Below are 15,281 nucleotides of genomic sequence, written 5' to 3' on the forward strand. Positions count from 1 at the left end.
TGGCCTCCCGGAGAGGAACTGTTGCAAATGAAATAGCTGTTTTGTTGCAGCCAACATCATCATGGTCACTGTAATGGAGTAGTCTGCCCTGAAGTCCTCCTGAGTTGTGGACGGATGTTTCTGACTGCGGGAATGACATCCCCACAATTTGGGGCCATTTTCTCAGATGCCATCTGGCACTACTTTGGGGTCAGTGTCCCAGCCCCGTGCAGTGCCGCTGGCTGCCACAGCACCTGCCCCTGCTGCTCTGTCCCCCAGGGCAGGATCGCTGCCAGGGTCACAGGCCCAGCCACGGGTCTGGGTCAGTCTTGTTCAGACTTCTCCGATGTCTGGTGAGGTGCGTTAAATGGTTGTTTGAAGGAAGCACACCTAGGGCTAGATATTCTCATCATTTTCTAATCTGTCTGGCCTTGTTTTCACTTTATGTTGAATTCTGAATGGGAAGAAGTGCACTTCTTTAGTGCAGAACTGGCTGAGCTGTGAACAGAGCACGGCCAAGTGGGGTTCAGAGTCAAGGAGCCGCGTGGGGTCCGGGGCCGGGAAGGTGCAGGGAGATAGCAGAGCGCAGTGGGTGCGTCGCTGAAGCCGAGATGTGAAGGTGCTTGCCAAGGGCAGCCAGGGAGGCTGCTGTCGCCAGCAGCGCGTGGGCAGCAGGAGTTAGAGCAGAGATGGCGTGGTCAGGTCGGAGGGTTCTCAGCAGACCTGGGGCAGCACAGGCCCGGCGGAGATGGACATGGTGGCCAGGCTAGGTGCTCAGGGCAGCTGGACTAGAGGAGATTGGGGGGCTTTGTCAGCGTGAAAACCTAGGGGACGCGGCCTGGACTCGGTGGCCTTGTCCTCAGCAGTCGGGAATGGGCAGAGAGGTCAGTGATCGGTGCAGCCCTGAGCTGCCTGGCCCCTGGGCGAGGTGAAGGCCTGGAGCATGGACTGCTGAGGTCCGCCTTGTGTGGATTTGGGGGCCAGAGATGTGGCTCTTTCTCCTCAGAAAGCCCTGCACTCCTGCCTGAGCAAGATGCAGCTGCACTCCTCAGTGTTTAAGGACTAAACTTTGGAAATCCCATCGAACACATCACACGTTAAACCATGAAACACTTAATGCTCATGAGCTGGTGAGATTTAAACTGGGTTGTGTGGTTCAGGAAGACTTTGCATTCTTTCCTCTGTCACACTTGTGCGTTTGACTTCCTCACAGCCTTCATGTGCAGCATTCTCCTGTTAAACATACACGTGCACGAACACACACCAGACCCTCATTTTTGTAGCTTTTCCCGTGACATCAGGAAAAAGCTTGCCAGTAATGCTTATTCACCAGCTCATAATAGTAAAATACAAACATGGCCTCTTCCTTTAATCGTCTTCCATAGGTCATTCAGAAGGCATTGGTACCAGATTTGTTTCCTTAGCACAAATCCTTTTCAGAGTAGTCAGCAGCTGCATGGTCTGTTTGGTTATCAACAGGATGCTCCTGATGTTCCAGTCTGTAAAGATTTAATGGGTTCGTTCCTAAATTCCTTAGCAGTGAAGGGGGGGTGGATGTGGGGAGAATTGACTTTATAATGCTGATTTTTGTCTGTGTGAGGAATTAATTGACAGTGTAGGAATCCACTTTGCCTTATTTCATGAAATACTAAACAGTACACTGTGAGGGGAAAGTAAAAATATGCTTGTTAAGCAAGAATTCTGTATTCAAGCAAGATTATCTTAGGAAGTAATGAAGTAACAGCATCTTCAGATGATAGGAATTGAGATTTTAGGGGGGAGTTTGGCTGAGACTGTCAGCAGGTCCCCTGGAGGTCTCATTGCCCCTGTGCAGCCTGGAGGCTGAGGACGGACGGATGGCATCTTCGCCTGTGCAGACCTGGGAGCAGGGAGGGCAGGCGGCTGGGCCACCAGCAGCGTTCACCACACATGAGTCAAATTACTTTTGAAATCAGGAAGTACAGTAATGATATTCGTTATCTAGTTCATTGATAAAAACAACGCAGAAAATGAGTCATTTGTTGCTTGGCTGCCATTTTCAGATTTATAGGAAACTGCTGAAATCACCTTTTTTCCTTTATCAGCATGTGTTCCGTCTGCCAGACCCCAGGCTGCCTGCTGGCACCTCCTCACCTAACTCCTGGGGGAATAAAGAGGCTGGCTTTTACTACCCATCTCCTGGGTAGCCTGGCATTGATGCCAGGCTCTTTGCATGGAGCTACATCCCTGGTAGGGCTCGATCCTCCTGCCTCAGCCTGCCAGAGTGCTGGGATTACAGGCCTGTATCCCCAGGCCTGGCTGAAGTCTATTCTTACATGGAGGTTATCATAGGCTTCCCTATGTTCTTTTGGTTAAAGCATATTAACTTCTCGGCAGGCTATGAGTTGATTCACATTAGGCCTTCCTTTTTATCCGTATCTGTTACAATTCTAAAACTAGGTCTCAGGAGAACCATTCACTGAAATGTGAATTGAGATTCATCAGTCATGTGTAGGAGAATGCTGTCTCATGCTCAGTCTGCTCACATTTAATTTACTTGTAACCTCTAGAAGTTAAGGAGGTGACTGAATTCTCCGGGTGATTTTCCAAGCTTCAGAATCAGAACCAGCCACTGCCCAGTGTGCTCTGCGACCCCAGGATGATGCTTAATTTCTCCAGGCTCTAGTCTCCTCTCTTTTAAAAGGGCAAACAGGTGTGGATTAAAGGACCTGAGCTTCCTAGCGTATTTATAAAAAGTCAGACAGTCCCAGTTTACTGACCTTCTAGTGTCTGAATGATAGACATAAATATTTAATGAGCAAATTAAATTCAGAGAACCCAGCCTGGCCTTTTAATCTCACTCTGTGTGAGCAGTTGCTCATTCTCATGAGACAGAAAAGATGTTTCACTGGAATAGGGTTGTAAAGCGATCAGAAGATCACAGTGCTACTGTAGCGTGAACTAGCAGAGCCTCTGCTACTCATCCGTGCGGGGACAGGAGGTGACTAGACTCGCTGTGCACAGTGGCAGCTGAAGGTGGCAGGGAGGAGGCAGCATCGCCCGAGTGCAGGGAGCTGGTGTTGCCCTCCTGCATTGCCATCGCGTGCACACAGAACTATTGCAGCTCAGCGCTAGAAGCAGCAGCGCTACAGTAGAAAACAATCTAGTTATGGCACTTTGGAGTCCTGTCTGTTCGGCTGGCAGATGGGGAAAGAACCAAGATGGGCTGGGGAGGCTTTGTGGGCCACAGGGAAGCACTGCGTGTTGGTACTGTTGGCCCAGTTCCTTTGGGCAGAACTCAGCCATGTGGCCACACTTCAGGGCTGCTGGGAGTGCTCAAAGGGCACCATGTGCAGACGAGGGAGGGTGGAGAAGGTGTGGAGAAACACAGGCATATGAGGGACCAAGCAAATGGGACAGACCCTAGGCAGTTATGAACTTGGGAAAATCAGTTGCCCAAGGGAGGGAATAAGATAATGAATGTAAGAATGGCTCCATTTATTATATCCTTATTTCCAAGTCCTTGGGTTTCATTTATGTTCTTTAAAATTCTGTGAGATAAATACCACGTATTTCCCACTTTACAGATGATTTTACCCGTGATGTTGGTGTCACTGGGGTCCATGGAATGAGTAGTAAGAGTGGAATAAGAGCCAGACATATCTTTCATAGTAGAAATCTAAATAATGTGCAGATAATGTCTGCACAATGCCTGGAGTTTAACATTCAGGACAAAGCAGTGTAGCGTGCTGTGTGGCTGTGTGGAGGTGAATGCTGGTAGAGACAATTTAGAAAGGGAAGATCCCTCAGGTCCGGGGTGTGATGTTATCCTTGTATACTGCACTATCAAACTCTGTTGATAAAATGTCTGTGAGTGGGAAAGGGAGCCAAGAGACAGGGGAGGGACATAAAAAAGAATTGAGATGTGTTATGCACATGTGTCTGCTCCCCACGATGAAGGTATCATTATAGACTGCAAACGTGAACTAGTTTAAATTATATATATAGGTACTCGATGAGAGAGAAACTGCTGAGAAAGATAAAATGAAAACAAAACAGTAGAAGTGTTCTGGTTATTCATGTGCAGGACTCATCATTTCTGCCGTATTTTCATGGAAAGCAGTGATGGATCTTCAATCACTGAGTACAGAGACTGCACAGAAAGGGAGCTGAGGCCAGATTTCTGGGCCTGGGTTTATCCCGGGGTTGTTGGCCAAATCCCTTCGTCGCCAGAGGCTGTGGTTTCTTTCCGCGCTCCTGACGGTGCTGAACAGAGCTGCTGTGTCACAGCCCCCGTGGGGCTTTGCCTGTGTAGACGGGGATGAGGCCATGATGTGAATGCAAGGGCTTCAGAGCTAGTGCTGGAGGCAGAATTGCTGTCCACGCCTCCCCGGCCAGTCTCCCGGGTCGTGGTCACTTAGTGGCAGGGTCTTCTCCAGACCTGCTTAGGTGAGTAACCCCACGGGTCAGGTCATTGTGTCCAGTGCTTTGTGTAACCTGTGAAAGTGTAAGGGAGGGAGGGGTTCACGAGTTGTAAGTGTGCCCACCTGGGAAGAACCTTCCCAGAGACCACACCTTGAGGCCTGGAGCCTGGGCCTGGATCCAAATCCGGAATGGGTCCCCGTCCGTGGAGCTGCTGACAGTTGCTTCCCTCCGAGGGGAGCCGCCACCCTTGCCTCTGACCTCACAGGGTGGGTTCTGGACTCTGGAGGTGACAGCCTCAGCTGGGTGACGCCGCACACTGCACACGCGTTCCAGCGTCTTTTACAAGGGAGTCACGCAGAAGCACGTGTGCGTGTGTGCACATCTGTGCTTCTTGGGTTTGGGGGCTGGTAATGTTCTTGCCTCCCCAGGCATTTTCACTGTCAGAACGTAAGGGCATCCACCTCCAGTACCTGTCCCTGCTGCGCGGTCCCTGGCCCCAGACGCGGTGGTCTCATGGCGGCTCTTCCCCAGGTGCAGTGGCACTGCCGAGCTCGGATGGTGGCAGGGGCCAACTTCTACATCGTGGGCCGGGATCCGGCGGGCATGCCGCACCCAGAGACGGGGAAGGACCTGTACGAGCCCACCCACGGCGCCAAGGTGCTCACCATGGCCCCCGGCCTCATCAGCCTGGAGATCGTGCCCTTCCGGGTGGCGGCATACAACAGGAGAAAGAAGCAGATGGACTACTACGACGCGGAGCAGTGAGTGTCCGTCCTCGGCCGGTCTGTGAGGGGCTGTGTGGTCCCCCTGCCGCCGGCATTGTGCGGTGTCCCATTCTCCTGTCCTGATGACTGCCCTTGTTGTCTCCGTTCCAGGCAAAGGGAGATCAAGGAGACCCAATATCTCATTATCCTAGGGGTTAGAAGTGGAGATAAAGATTTAATCCAGTGTTACGTTCGGTCCTGGTGTCAGGAATTCTGCCCTGCAGCTCTTGGGGCGGTACTGGTATCTGCATTTCCCAGGTCTGCCGCCCACTGTCGGTGCTGACCATAGAGCTACTGTGTCTCTCTTGGGTGCACAAGGGCAGTATGGGCTTCCTGTGGGGCATGTGCGGTGGTGCAGCCGGCGTTCAGATATTGGGGGTGTTCCTTTAACCTTAGAAATATGCATGCATGTGCATGAGTGTGTGTACAGATGCATGTGTGCATGCACTGCAGTATCACTCTGTGGGTTCCAGCTGTCTGCTGAGTGGCTCGAGTCCCGAGTCACCTCTGGAACACATCCATTCCCTCGAAGCTCCTCCTGGGCTCCCCACACCTGGTGAGTTTTATGCCAGAGGAGGGTCTTGTACATGTGAGTTGTTTTGTTGATGGGCCCTTAATTAGTACACCTGCTTTTTTGGTACAAATTATATTAAGCAAATTGAACAGATCATTCAGCAGATACTTCCTTTTTAATTTACATTTCAGCGGTGTCAGCTGCTGGCAGTTGCTGATGGAAACTGACCATGGCCGCGTGACTCTGACCCAAGACCCCCTCTCTCACATGGCCCTTCACACTGGCCCTGCACTGAGGACTGATGCCAGCCCTGACCTGTGTCCTCCTGGGCTGCAGCCCCTTTCTCTTGTAGGGACAGGAAAGAAAGGGAAACCTTTAAAAAAATGGACACGGTGTTCTCCTGTTTCTCAAAGGAGTGTAGAGTTTATTTTCTCTTGTTTTCTTTGAGATACCGAAGTTGTCTGGATAGTGAAACTGTTACGGCCGCAGGAGACAGGACTGTGTGGTTTCTCCTCTAAGGAGGTGATGATTTTGCAGACAGTGCCTGTGCAGTGGAGGCGGCAGCAGGCTTTTCTGCATGTTAAACTGTGGCTAAAGCACAAGAAAGTCTTGTGCAGTAGATGCACAGTTTTCTGAACTGGCCCGGCAGTGTGACGCCCTGACCTGACCATCCCTGAGGCTCAGAAGTGGGATTCACGCACCTGTCGCTTGCTGAGACCTCAGATGTGACCAGATATGTGGCAGGCAGATATTCTGACCCTGGTATAAAGTCAGGGTTGCTGCCACCTCGAGATAGTTCTAAATCATGTGGGGCTTTCCTTTAACCTTAAAAAATATGAATGTGTGCTCATGAATGCGTGCATTCACTGCAACGTCACTCTAAAAAATGCAGCTATAAAAATGGTGTGCAGAGTTATGTAAATGACTTTTTTTTTAACCAAGGGAATGGCTCTTTAAAGTCTTCACAAAATAATTTTAAGAAAAAAGAAAGCAATTATAGTAAACTGTGGGTTCTGAACCAACAAAGGTGATTGAAACCTTACAATGTAAGTTATTAAGGAGAGTAAAAACGTTTGGGTACAGCCTGGCTCTTTTGTGGTTAGATTTCCCAGGCCACCGGAGCTTCTAATGGAGCCAGCCTGCAGCAAGGTCACCCCACCGCAGCCCTTCCAGGAGGGCCCTGCGCCTTCCCACGGTGAAGCCACACAGTCAGGGAGGGTGGTGGGTAGACCCCTTTGGCTTCCTGCAGATGCGACTCCCTTTTCAGGTTGCAGACAGAGGCCGTTTTCACCTGGCTCCCAGAGTTCTGATGAACCATGCTGAGTCACTTCCATAGCTCCACAAGAGGGCAAGGGGAGAGCGAGAAATCATCCTGCCAGTGGTGAAGGACTTTTGGCTGGGTTTCCAGAGACAGTAAAGCTGAGCTAAAGACAGCATGGAGGTTCGTCTCCTCCCCGTGCCCACTGTCCTGTGCTGGCCCCTTCCCCTGGTCAGCTGGCTTCATCACCCTGGCCAGGACCCGTCTGTGTGTTGGGTGACCTTGGAAGCTTGCATGTTTGCTTACCTTGGTGTCATGTTGCTTCAGATCGCTTTTAGTCATTCCAAAGCTAAACAATCACATCAATTCCCACAGGATTTTCCAAGATGAGCTGTGCATTTGTTGCAAGAGTGGCTCATTTTCTTGGACTTCTTTAGGTTACAAGTATTAATAAGTTGTAACCTGGGAAGCTTTAAAACTGCCTTAGTTTGCTCACTTTTTATATTTGTGTTCAAATAGAATTAAGTTGATGGGAATATGTTGGAAAGTGATTCAAATTTTGTGGAAAAGCAATAGTCTTTGATGTAGTGAGGAAAGTCAGTTACTAATTATGCACACAGGGGGTTGTGTGATGTTTGATTAATGGGCGTTACTCAGTGCCAGCATTTATGTAATTAATGATTTTGTAGCTTTTGAGTTGATTAAATACCAGTGTAAGACAAGGCTTAGGGAAAAACAATTCATGAAGATTTCAGGCAAGATATTACTGACAGGGATCATGATGGAAATCATCTGTGTTCATTTGGGAAATTAAGGAGTTTCCTAATAGCTGCAAGAACGATTCAAGGAAATTTTGTTTTAGGACTGCAAGATAAAAGCCCAGTCTTAGCCTATTACAAACTTGTAGAGAAAATTCAATGATCTTATTTATATTTGTTTCTCTTTCAGGGAGTAAATCTTTGTATTTGGGTAAATCCAAGGGCGTAAATGCAGATTTATTTAAATCACTGACACAGCAAATGCGAACAAGAAATAGCACTGGGCAGATGGGTGTGGATTCATCACTGGCGACCTCGGGGTTTCAGTAGAGCGTTTTCTGTTTTTAATGCTGGAGTACACTTTATAGTGTAGAAGGCTAGTGTCATTATATATATGGTTTATTTGAGACAGGGTTGCTGTGTCGCTCAGGCTGGCCTCACATTCACAGTGCTCCTGCCTCAGCCTCCTGAGTGCCAGGATTACAAGCGGGCACCACCACGCCCGGCTGGTGTCATTTTAAAAGACATCGCAATTTTGTGCATCCTCCAAGGCGTTTGCAGACTTCTCACAGCCAGGTGGGGTTGCTGCTGTCTCGCTCCTGTGCAATGACTGTGGAGCCCACATGCCGGCCTTCCGAAGGTACAGACTGGGCTGCGTTCACATTGCTACCATCACAGCTCACACTGGGCCACGCAGATTGCCAGCAGCTCACTCCCTGCTGTTCTTCAGGTCTGCAGGCAGACGGGTCCTTGCCTGTCCCCGGGCAGCATGAGACAGCTCTGGAAAGCGCCTGTGCCTGAGTGTGGACTCCATCCTTAGAGCTGCAGCCCCATCACCGCATTAGCTGCTGGCTCCGAGGCTCCCTGTCCTGGAGGTCACACGGGGTCCTTACCATGGGCGCTCCCTTCCCTGTGGAACCGCCAGGCCTCAGACCTGGGGCCTGCCCTGCTGCTCTGCTGTTTGCTGGGAACGACTTTTGCTGTTCAGGGCTCCCTGGTTGCGTTGGGCCCACCTGGCCAGCTGACTGGTAACCGAGTGCACCCACAGAGCCCCGGGCTCCGAAGCAGCATCTCAGAGTCTCCCATGGGGCGCGGGCGGGCCCGGTGCCTCTGTGCTCTGCCTGCCACACTCGAGGGCCTTTCTGCGGAGAGGTCTCCATGGGACATGGCCGTCCTTCCGAGGGTATCGCCAGCCTAACTTCCGTCCCAGAACCTCGGTTCCTTCGTCCTTTTACCTCTCTTCAGCCCCGAGTGCTGTCATGGTGACCACTGAACTGCTTCTCCAGTCAGTTCTTTTCTCTGTCTGCAGCAGGTCTTTCTCTGAGGATGCTGGATGCATAAAGTGCGTTATTTTTATTAATTTTGATGTTTCCTCGGTGGCTGTAACCAGGTGACTTTACAGATGGCCTCACCCTGTGCTTGTAGGTTGTGCGTGTATTATTTGGGGAGTTACTTCATGACTGTGAGAAGATAAGCTCTAATTTATAATCACTGTATTGTCTTCCTGGCTTTAGTACACATTTGAATTTTGTTGTTGTTTTTGAGTCATGGTCTGGGCACGGAGCTGTAGGGCCAGGCCTTACTCATTTTGAGTCAGGATTTCACTGAGTCACGAAGTTGCCCAGTGTGGACTTGAACTTGTGATCCTGCTGCCCTGGCATCCCAGGGTGTTGGGATGGCAGACATGTGCCACAGTGCCCAGCTTGGAGTAAGTGCGAGTTTTTAGAAGATGATGTGGGTTGGATATAAGGAAGCTCAGGTTTCTGGAGATGAGGAATGTTAAATTTGAAGATTGGCTTTCCTCGGCTGGATAAAATGCAACATTTCTATAAAAAGCACTGTGGCGCTGACAGGGTGATCCTGAGTCCCACCAGGGCTGAAGTGGGAAGTGGACCGGGGCCTTCCAGGGCCTTCTAGCACCTTCTGGGGCCTTCCAGGGCCTTCTGGAACCTTCCAGCACCTTCTGGGGCCTTCCAGGGCCTTCTGGGAAGGTGAGCCTGAGCCTCTTTCGCCCTGGTGGACCCGGCATGGGGAGCCTCGAAGTCTCTGGCAGAAGGCACCGCTCTGGTCTGCACCCAGGGGGAGGCAGCGGGGGACCTGGTGACCGCCCCCCTCCTGTCCCGGTCACTGAGGCTCCAGGCTTGAAAGCTGCTCACAGGCCAGCCCCACGTTTCCCGGTGACAGTGGAGCAGCATGGCAGATCCTTCGAGGTGTGGGTGATTGGATTCCTTGCCTCAGCAGAAGGCAGCACGCGCTTCCCCGAGCTCCCACAGTGAACAGCTCAGTCAGAAATGCCAAAACGTACAAGGCAGCCGAGAGCCACGGCAAGGAAAATACCCCGACAAAAAACAAACCCGCAGCCCATGAGAGAACCAGGCTCATGTGCTAGACACGAGTTCAGAGCCACTCGGGGTGAAGCCGGAGACCAGCTTGAACCAATCTGCAGGGGACCTAAAAGTGGTTTCAGAAAGAGGACGAGAGGGGAGGGTGCGCAGATGGGGGTGAAGGGGTGCGTGGGGCAGCCAGCCGTGCACGGAGGAGCTGGCTTTCTGCTCTCTGGAGAGCTCTTGGAGCACCAGGTGCTCTTTCCGCCCAGTTTCGGAGGTGAGCTCGCTTCCGTCTGCAGAGACATGGTGATGAGGGAATGGGCACTGCTCCTCTGCACCCCTCTCAGCCCCTGTCCTAGCAGATGCTGGCATGGCTGTGCCTCCTGAGGCACTGGCAGGAGCAGCCCGGAGAGAGGCGAGTAGCTGAAGCCATGAGTGCTGTCAGCTGAGAGGTCAGAGAGAGAGACAGGAGAGAGAGAGGGAGGAGAGAGACAGAGAGAGAGAGGCGATGGTGCGGAGTAGGGCAGAGGTGGGCGTGTGGCCAGTGCCCAGCAGTGTGGAGTGCGGGCCGCCTGCTCCAGCCTGTGCGGGAAGAGCGGCTAGGCCCTGCCACCCGGGCCTGCACTCTGCTCCTCCTGGGTTCCCTCTGTGGGCTTACAGGGCGCTCGAGTTCTGGTGTATTCTTGGGGTCACGGAATGGGTTCCCCCTAAGAGGTCTGCCAGTGAGAATACGTGTTTTGGAAGAACAGGAGAAAATCTGTGTGTTGCCAGTACTTGCGTGTGGTTTGCATTTATTCTTTTTCTATTCATGTATTTCACACACATGCACAGAGTTTTTATGAGAGGATTTTGTTTCTCCTTTTTATCTTAATTTTCACGAGCACATTTCTGGCGGTGCTCTGTAAGTGCCCAGGGCTCTCTGTGGTCCGTGCCTGGTACTGTGGCTCCGGCAGCTGTGGTGTGCAACACAGGGTCGAGTGTCATGGGGCAGGAAGTGAGGCTGGGGCACCTCCGCCCTGGCCACTGCCCCAAAATCCGGTCTCAGTTCCTTTCACATCTGTGCCGTCACGGCCATCCTGCCGAGTCGTGGCCCTGCCCGCCATGGCCTCTGGCTGGGAGGAGCCAGGCTCGGGTCTCAGGCCACCTCTATCTGCTTCTTCTGCCTTCTCTTTTTTCCTGTGGCTTTGGAATCTTCTCATTTTTCTTGTTTTTGCCCTTTGCAGGAGAGAGTGAGATTTATGTTTTATAAAACTATTGGAGCAGCATTTCCTCCCCACAGTGTGCCAGCTGGCAGGATTTCTTAGCCCGGGTCTCCTGGCATAGGGTCAGGATGAGCCTTTGCCCTGGGGAGACCGCCCTGCCTCTGTAGATGTAGGGTGCTCCCTGGGGAGAGCATGGGGTGTGAAGTCACCTCTGTTGAGAGGCCTCAGTATACAGCCGCATGGCTGAGGGGAGACTGTATCCTTTGGATTATTTCATCATGACCGACAAGGCAGACAGACTCTTCTTTTGTCTAAACATGGAGATTGGTACACTCACATTTGGAGTGACTGGGCATCGAAGTGCCGGTTTCTGGGTACCCGGAGACCCCTGTGTTTCAACAATAGAAACCGAGTAAAGAACAAGGCACTCCCTGGCAGCAGACAAAAAGGTTACAGCGTGCACTCAGAGCAGTGATTGGACACATGGACGCTAGAACTCTGAGACTGTGCTGGCTTTCCATCACGGGAGCAAAATAACCAGGACAGTCGGCTTAAAAAGAGGAAAAGTCCATCTGTTCACAGCAGAGGGTTCTTGGTCTGTGGGTGTCTGGGCTGAGCCGGGGCAGCTCATCTTGGTGGTCTGGTAAGGACCTGGTGCTGGACACCTTGCTGGGTCCAGACCCAACCTTAGCATGGGTTGTTTCTGTCCTGCAGCCTCCTGTCTTTGGCTAAAGGTGGTGCACAGGAAGCAGCACCCGGGACAGCAGAGTGCCCTGGCAGCCTCAGAGCAGCACAGGAGTTCGAGGAGTGAGAGCCCCCGAGGCAGCCACAGCCCCACCACTGTCTGCTTCAGGTGCTGCTTGTGTCCGTGCCAGGCAGCTGGTGTGGCTGTGTCTAGATGTCCCCCAGAGCCCATGGTCACAGGTGGGGCTTTTTGGAGGTGTGTGCTGCTCTGACCCTGGGACTGATTCCTGGTGCAATGCTAGGATTAAGGCTGTCCCTCCCTGGGTGACAGTGCTATGCGCCGAGTGGGTAAGATAGAAAGCCTGGGTAAGATATAAAGGATGGAAAGAGGGTTGCCGATAGCTTGCTGCTGCTTTGCTACTTTGCTGCCTTCTGCCCGCCATGAGCTGTTTCTCCTCTGTGATGCCCTCTGCTGTGCCACCCTGTCTTGGAGCCAGCCGACCATGGACTGTAACCTCTGCAATCTGTGAGCTAAATTAACCTTCCCTCCTTTAACTTTGGGCATTGAGTATTCTGTCTCAGTGGTGAGAAAAGTAACCAAGACAGTGTCCGAGAGCTTCCGGGATGGGCTTTCTGAGATGTGAGATCCGGGCCTGAGGGGCCAGAACCATCTTTCTAGAAGCAGGTGAACAATGTCCTGTCTAATTGAAATCACAGAAGTCTCAGATGTTGCACTTGATCAAAATATTTACTCAGGGGACTTTTGACACTGGCCTACTCCACTCATTTAAGATCCCTGTCCCATGCTGAGCGTGCATCTCATGCCATTTTACAGTGAAGAAAGTTGAGTCGATTGCATAATAAGTTTTAGAACAGCTGCAGGCATCCACTGTTTGGCTGAGGTAGGAAAACATGATCAACTCAAGAATTTGGTTAATTAGTTTGTAGACAAATTTTCCATGTATTTCAGCTGGTCACTGGTTAGAAAATAATAATTGTAAAAATTGTCATACATGGGGCCAACCTGTGCTTTTCAGTCCCTGAAGCAGAGCCAGAAATAACTGTTTATCTGGTTTTGAAGAGACCGGTTTTAGTCTCAGTCTTCAGAATACTGAGTGCTTTGATGTATTATAAATGAACTGCTTTCAAGTTACCTGAAAAGTTATTTAGATCCAAAATAATTAGACTCAGTTATAAGTCACCGCCATTAGCTTTAGTTCTGTCAAAGGAGTAATCCCCATTGGTTCTCTGAACTGCTTATCATCTACTTAGCATCTTAAGAAGCGGGGCTAATTGGATGGGAACCTTAAAAAGCGCTGATGGAAGGGCCCTGGCTCGGCTCTCGGCCCTGTGAGCAGCTCGCACTGCTGCCCACACTTGTGATGAGGGACAGCAGATGGCTGTGAAGACGCAGAATTGCCCACATGCGCCTGGGCATCGTCACACTGGAGCCGGTCAGATGCCCACCACCTGTGGCTGGTGTGTCACCTTGGGGCGGCTGGCCAGGCTGCTCGTCCCTCCTGCCATCCTAACCCTTCCCTATTTGTAGAGAGCCGGCTTCCTGTCTGGTGCGGACCAGGAGAATCTAGGGCTCAGTGGTTTTGAAAAGGAAGAAAACAAACACTTGTGTTTCTCTTCCCAGTACCCTGGAGATTGGTGGGCTAGTGGGGTAACATGGTCCCGGTGAGGCCGCTTTGCAGGAGAGGGCAGGGTCCTTTGTTTAGTAGTCCTTTCTGCTCCTGGTGGATTCCTGATTACTCAGAGCTAAAGTTTACTGCTAATTGTAGATCATTCCAGAAATTCCTCAGGTTTTTAAAAAATTCAGTTACTTCTGCAAAATGATGTCCATTAAAAACTTGTGACTGTGGTTTAGTTAGAGAGAGGAACCCTGTGTCAGGTCCTTGAGCCTGGCCACTGACAGAAAGGCAAGGCCTGTTGGCTGAGGTTGAGTCTGGAGTGTGAGGCCGGCAAGGCACCCTGTTTTCTGCAGAGTGGAGCCGAGCCGGAGCCGACCTGTTTCAGAGGTGGAGAAATGCTGGTGGCCTGAGGGGCAGGTGGAGTGTGAAATGGCTCTGGGCACTGAAAGAGTGCCCGGAAGTCAGTTTGAAAATGCAGTTTCAGAAGGAATGCGACCAAGTTCTGCGAGTCCGACAACTGGAGGAGGAAGGAGCTTAGTTGCCCTGTTTTTTTCCTGTCATCATAAGGCGCGGCAGTCTCCAGCAAGCTGCTTATTACCACAGAAGGGAGCACTTGGGGCTTCTGACTTGAGGTTTTCATTTTTGAAACAAAGTTTGAGATGGACAGGGCCGGAGAGCCCCAGGCCGTGGCTGTCCCCAGTGAGGCTGCTTACTGAGGGGCGGCCGGTGACCTCCTCTGAGATGAAGCCTGGGGTTCTCGGGTGGGCAGGGGATCCGGACGCGGCGCGGGCGCTTCCCGCCTGTCGGGCCTTGCTCAGGCGGGTTCACCGCGCGTGTCCCCGCCCCGAGGAGGTGGGCGCCGTCCTGCGCCTGCTGAAGCCTCCCCTGACCCCGACTTCTCCATCTGTCCTCTGCCCAATCCCTTCCTCCACCCTTTCTCCTCTCTGCGGTGTATTTAGTAAGACTCCGTTTCCTTAAAAATGAGCCCGCATCGCTACCGCCCGCCCCTTCCGTTGAAGTTTCAGTGGGATGTGCACTGATTTGGCCCCCGTCCGCGGACCAGCACACCCTCCCTCCAGGGCCTCCCGGCCGGCCCTGCCCAAGCTCTGGCTGGCTACCCAACGCGTGTCCTAGGGGCCCGGGCGGCTCCCCGGCCCTGCTCCTCTCGCCTTTGGCCCGTCGTTGTCTGCCCGCCGGCCCGCAGCTGACCACAGCGCTGCTCCTGGTCAGCCCCACGCAGTGCTGGGACGTCGGAGCGTCGCTCCCCAGAAAGCTGTCCGGACTTCCCTCCGGAACGCGTACAGATGGGATGCGGTATGATCAGTGTGGCCTACTTGCCCGGCCTTAGGAAAATCGGCGTCCACGCCAGCCCTCTGGCCCCACTCCCAGGCGGAAAGCTCTTTTTCCACTCAAGCTGTGAGAGTCTCCGAAGCGAGGCGTTTCCACACCCTCTTCCTTTTATACATCGGGCCTGGAGCCTATTGGATAGTGCTGCCCACATCAGGGCGGGGCGGGGCGGGGCGGGGCGGGGCGGGGCGGGCCCTCCCCTCCCACTCGCCGGCCCGCCCGCCCATCATCTGGACACGCCCAGACGTGCGCCCAGTGGGGTGGACCCCTTCCCCGGCCCGGGCCAGAGCGGGAGAGCAGCGAGCCCTCCTAACCCAAGTGACTCTGATCTCCTCTCGGCCGCGCCCTCCAGGTCAGGGCTGCAGGGCGCCTGTGTTCTGCACGTCCTGGTCCAGCGGGGTTCCCTC

General features: G+C 52.4%; 1 protein-coding gene across 6 annotated transcripts in view; it reads left to right on the plus strand.

Moving 5' to 3' along the window:
* Papss1 (3'-phosphoadenosine 5'-phosphosulfate synthase 1) overlaps positions 1-15,281 on the plus strand; it is a 183,283-nt gene that overhangs the window by 36,833 nt on the left and 131,169 nt on the right. For 3 of the 6 annotated variants that reach the window (XM_087198797.1, XM_087198798.1, XM_087198796.1), the window contains one exon: positions 4,915-5,144. In XM_087198797.1, coding sequence (XP_087054923.1) covers positions 4,915-5,144 — 230 coding nt within the window. Of the gene's footprint in view, positions 1-4,914; positions 5,145-5,258; positions 5,406-5,620; positions 5,704-5,852; positions 5,894-6,928; positions 7,103-15,281 lie in introns of those variants that run through there. The other 3 variants (XR_002389690.2, XM_087198795.1, XR_015446438.1) reach the window with 3 other exon arrangements.

Source organism: Heterocephalus glaber, unplaced genomic scaffold, assembly GCF_053883595.1.
Source record: "Heterocephalus glaber isolate CG9 unplaced genomic scaffold, H.glaber_assembly_v1.0 deba00001688, whole genome shotgun sequence".
Classification (NCBI taxonomy): Eukaryota; Metazoa; Chordata; class Mammalia; order Rodentia; family Bathyergidae; genus Heterocephalus; species Heterocephalus glaber.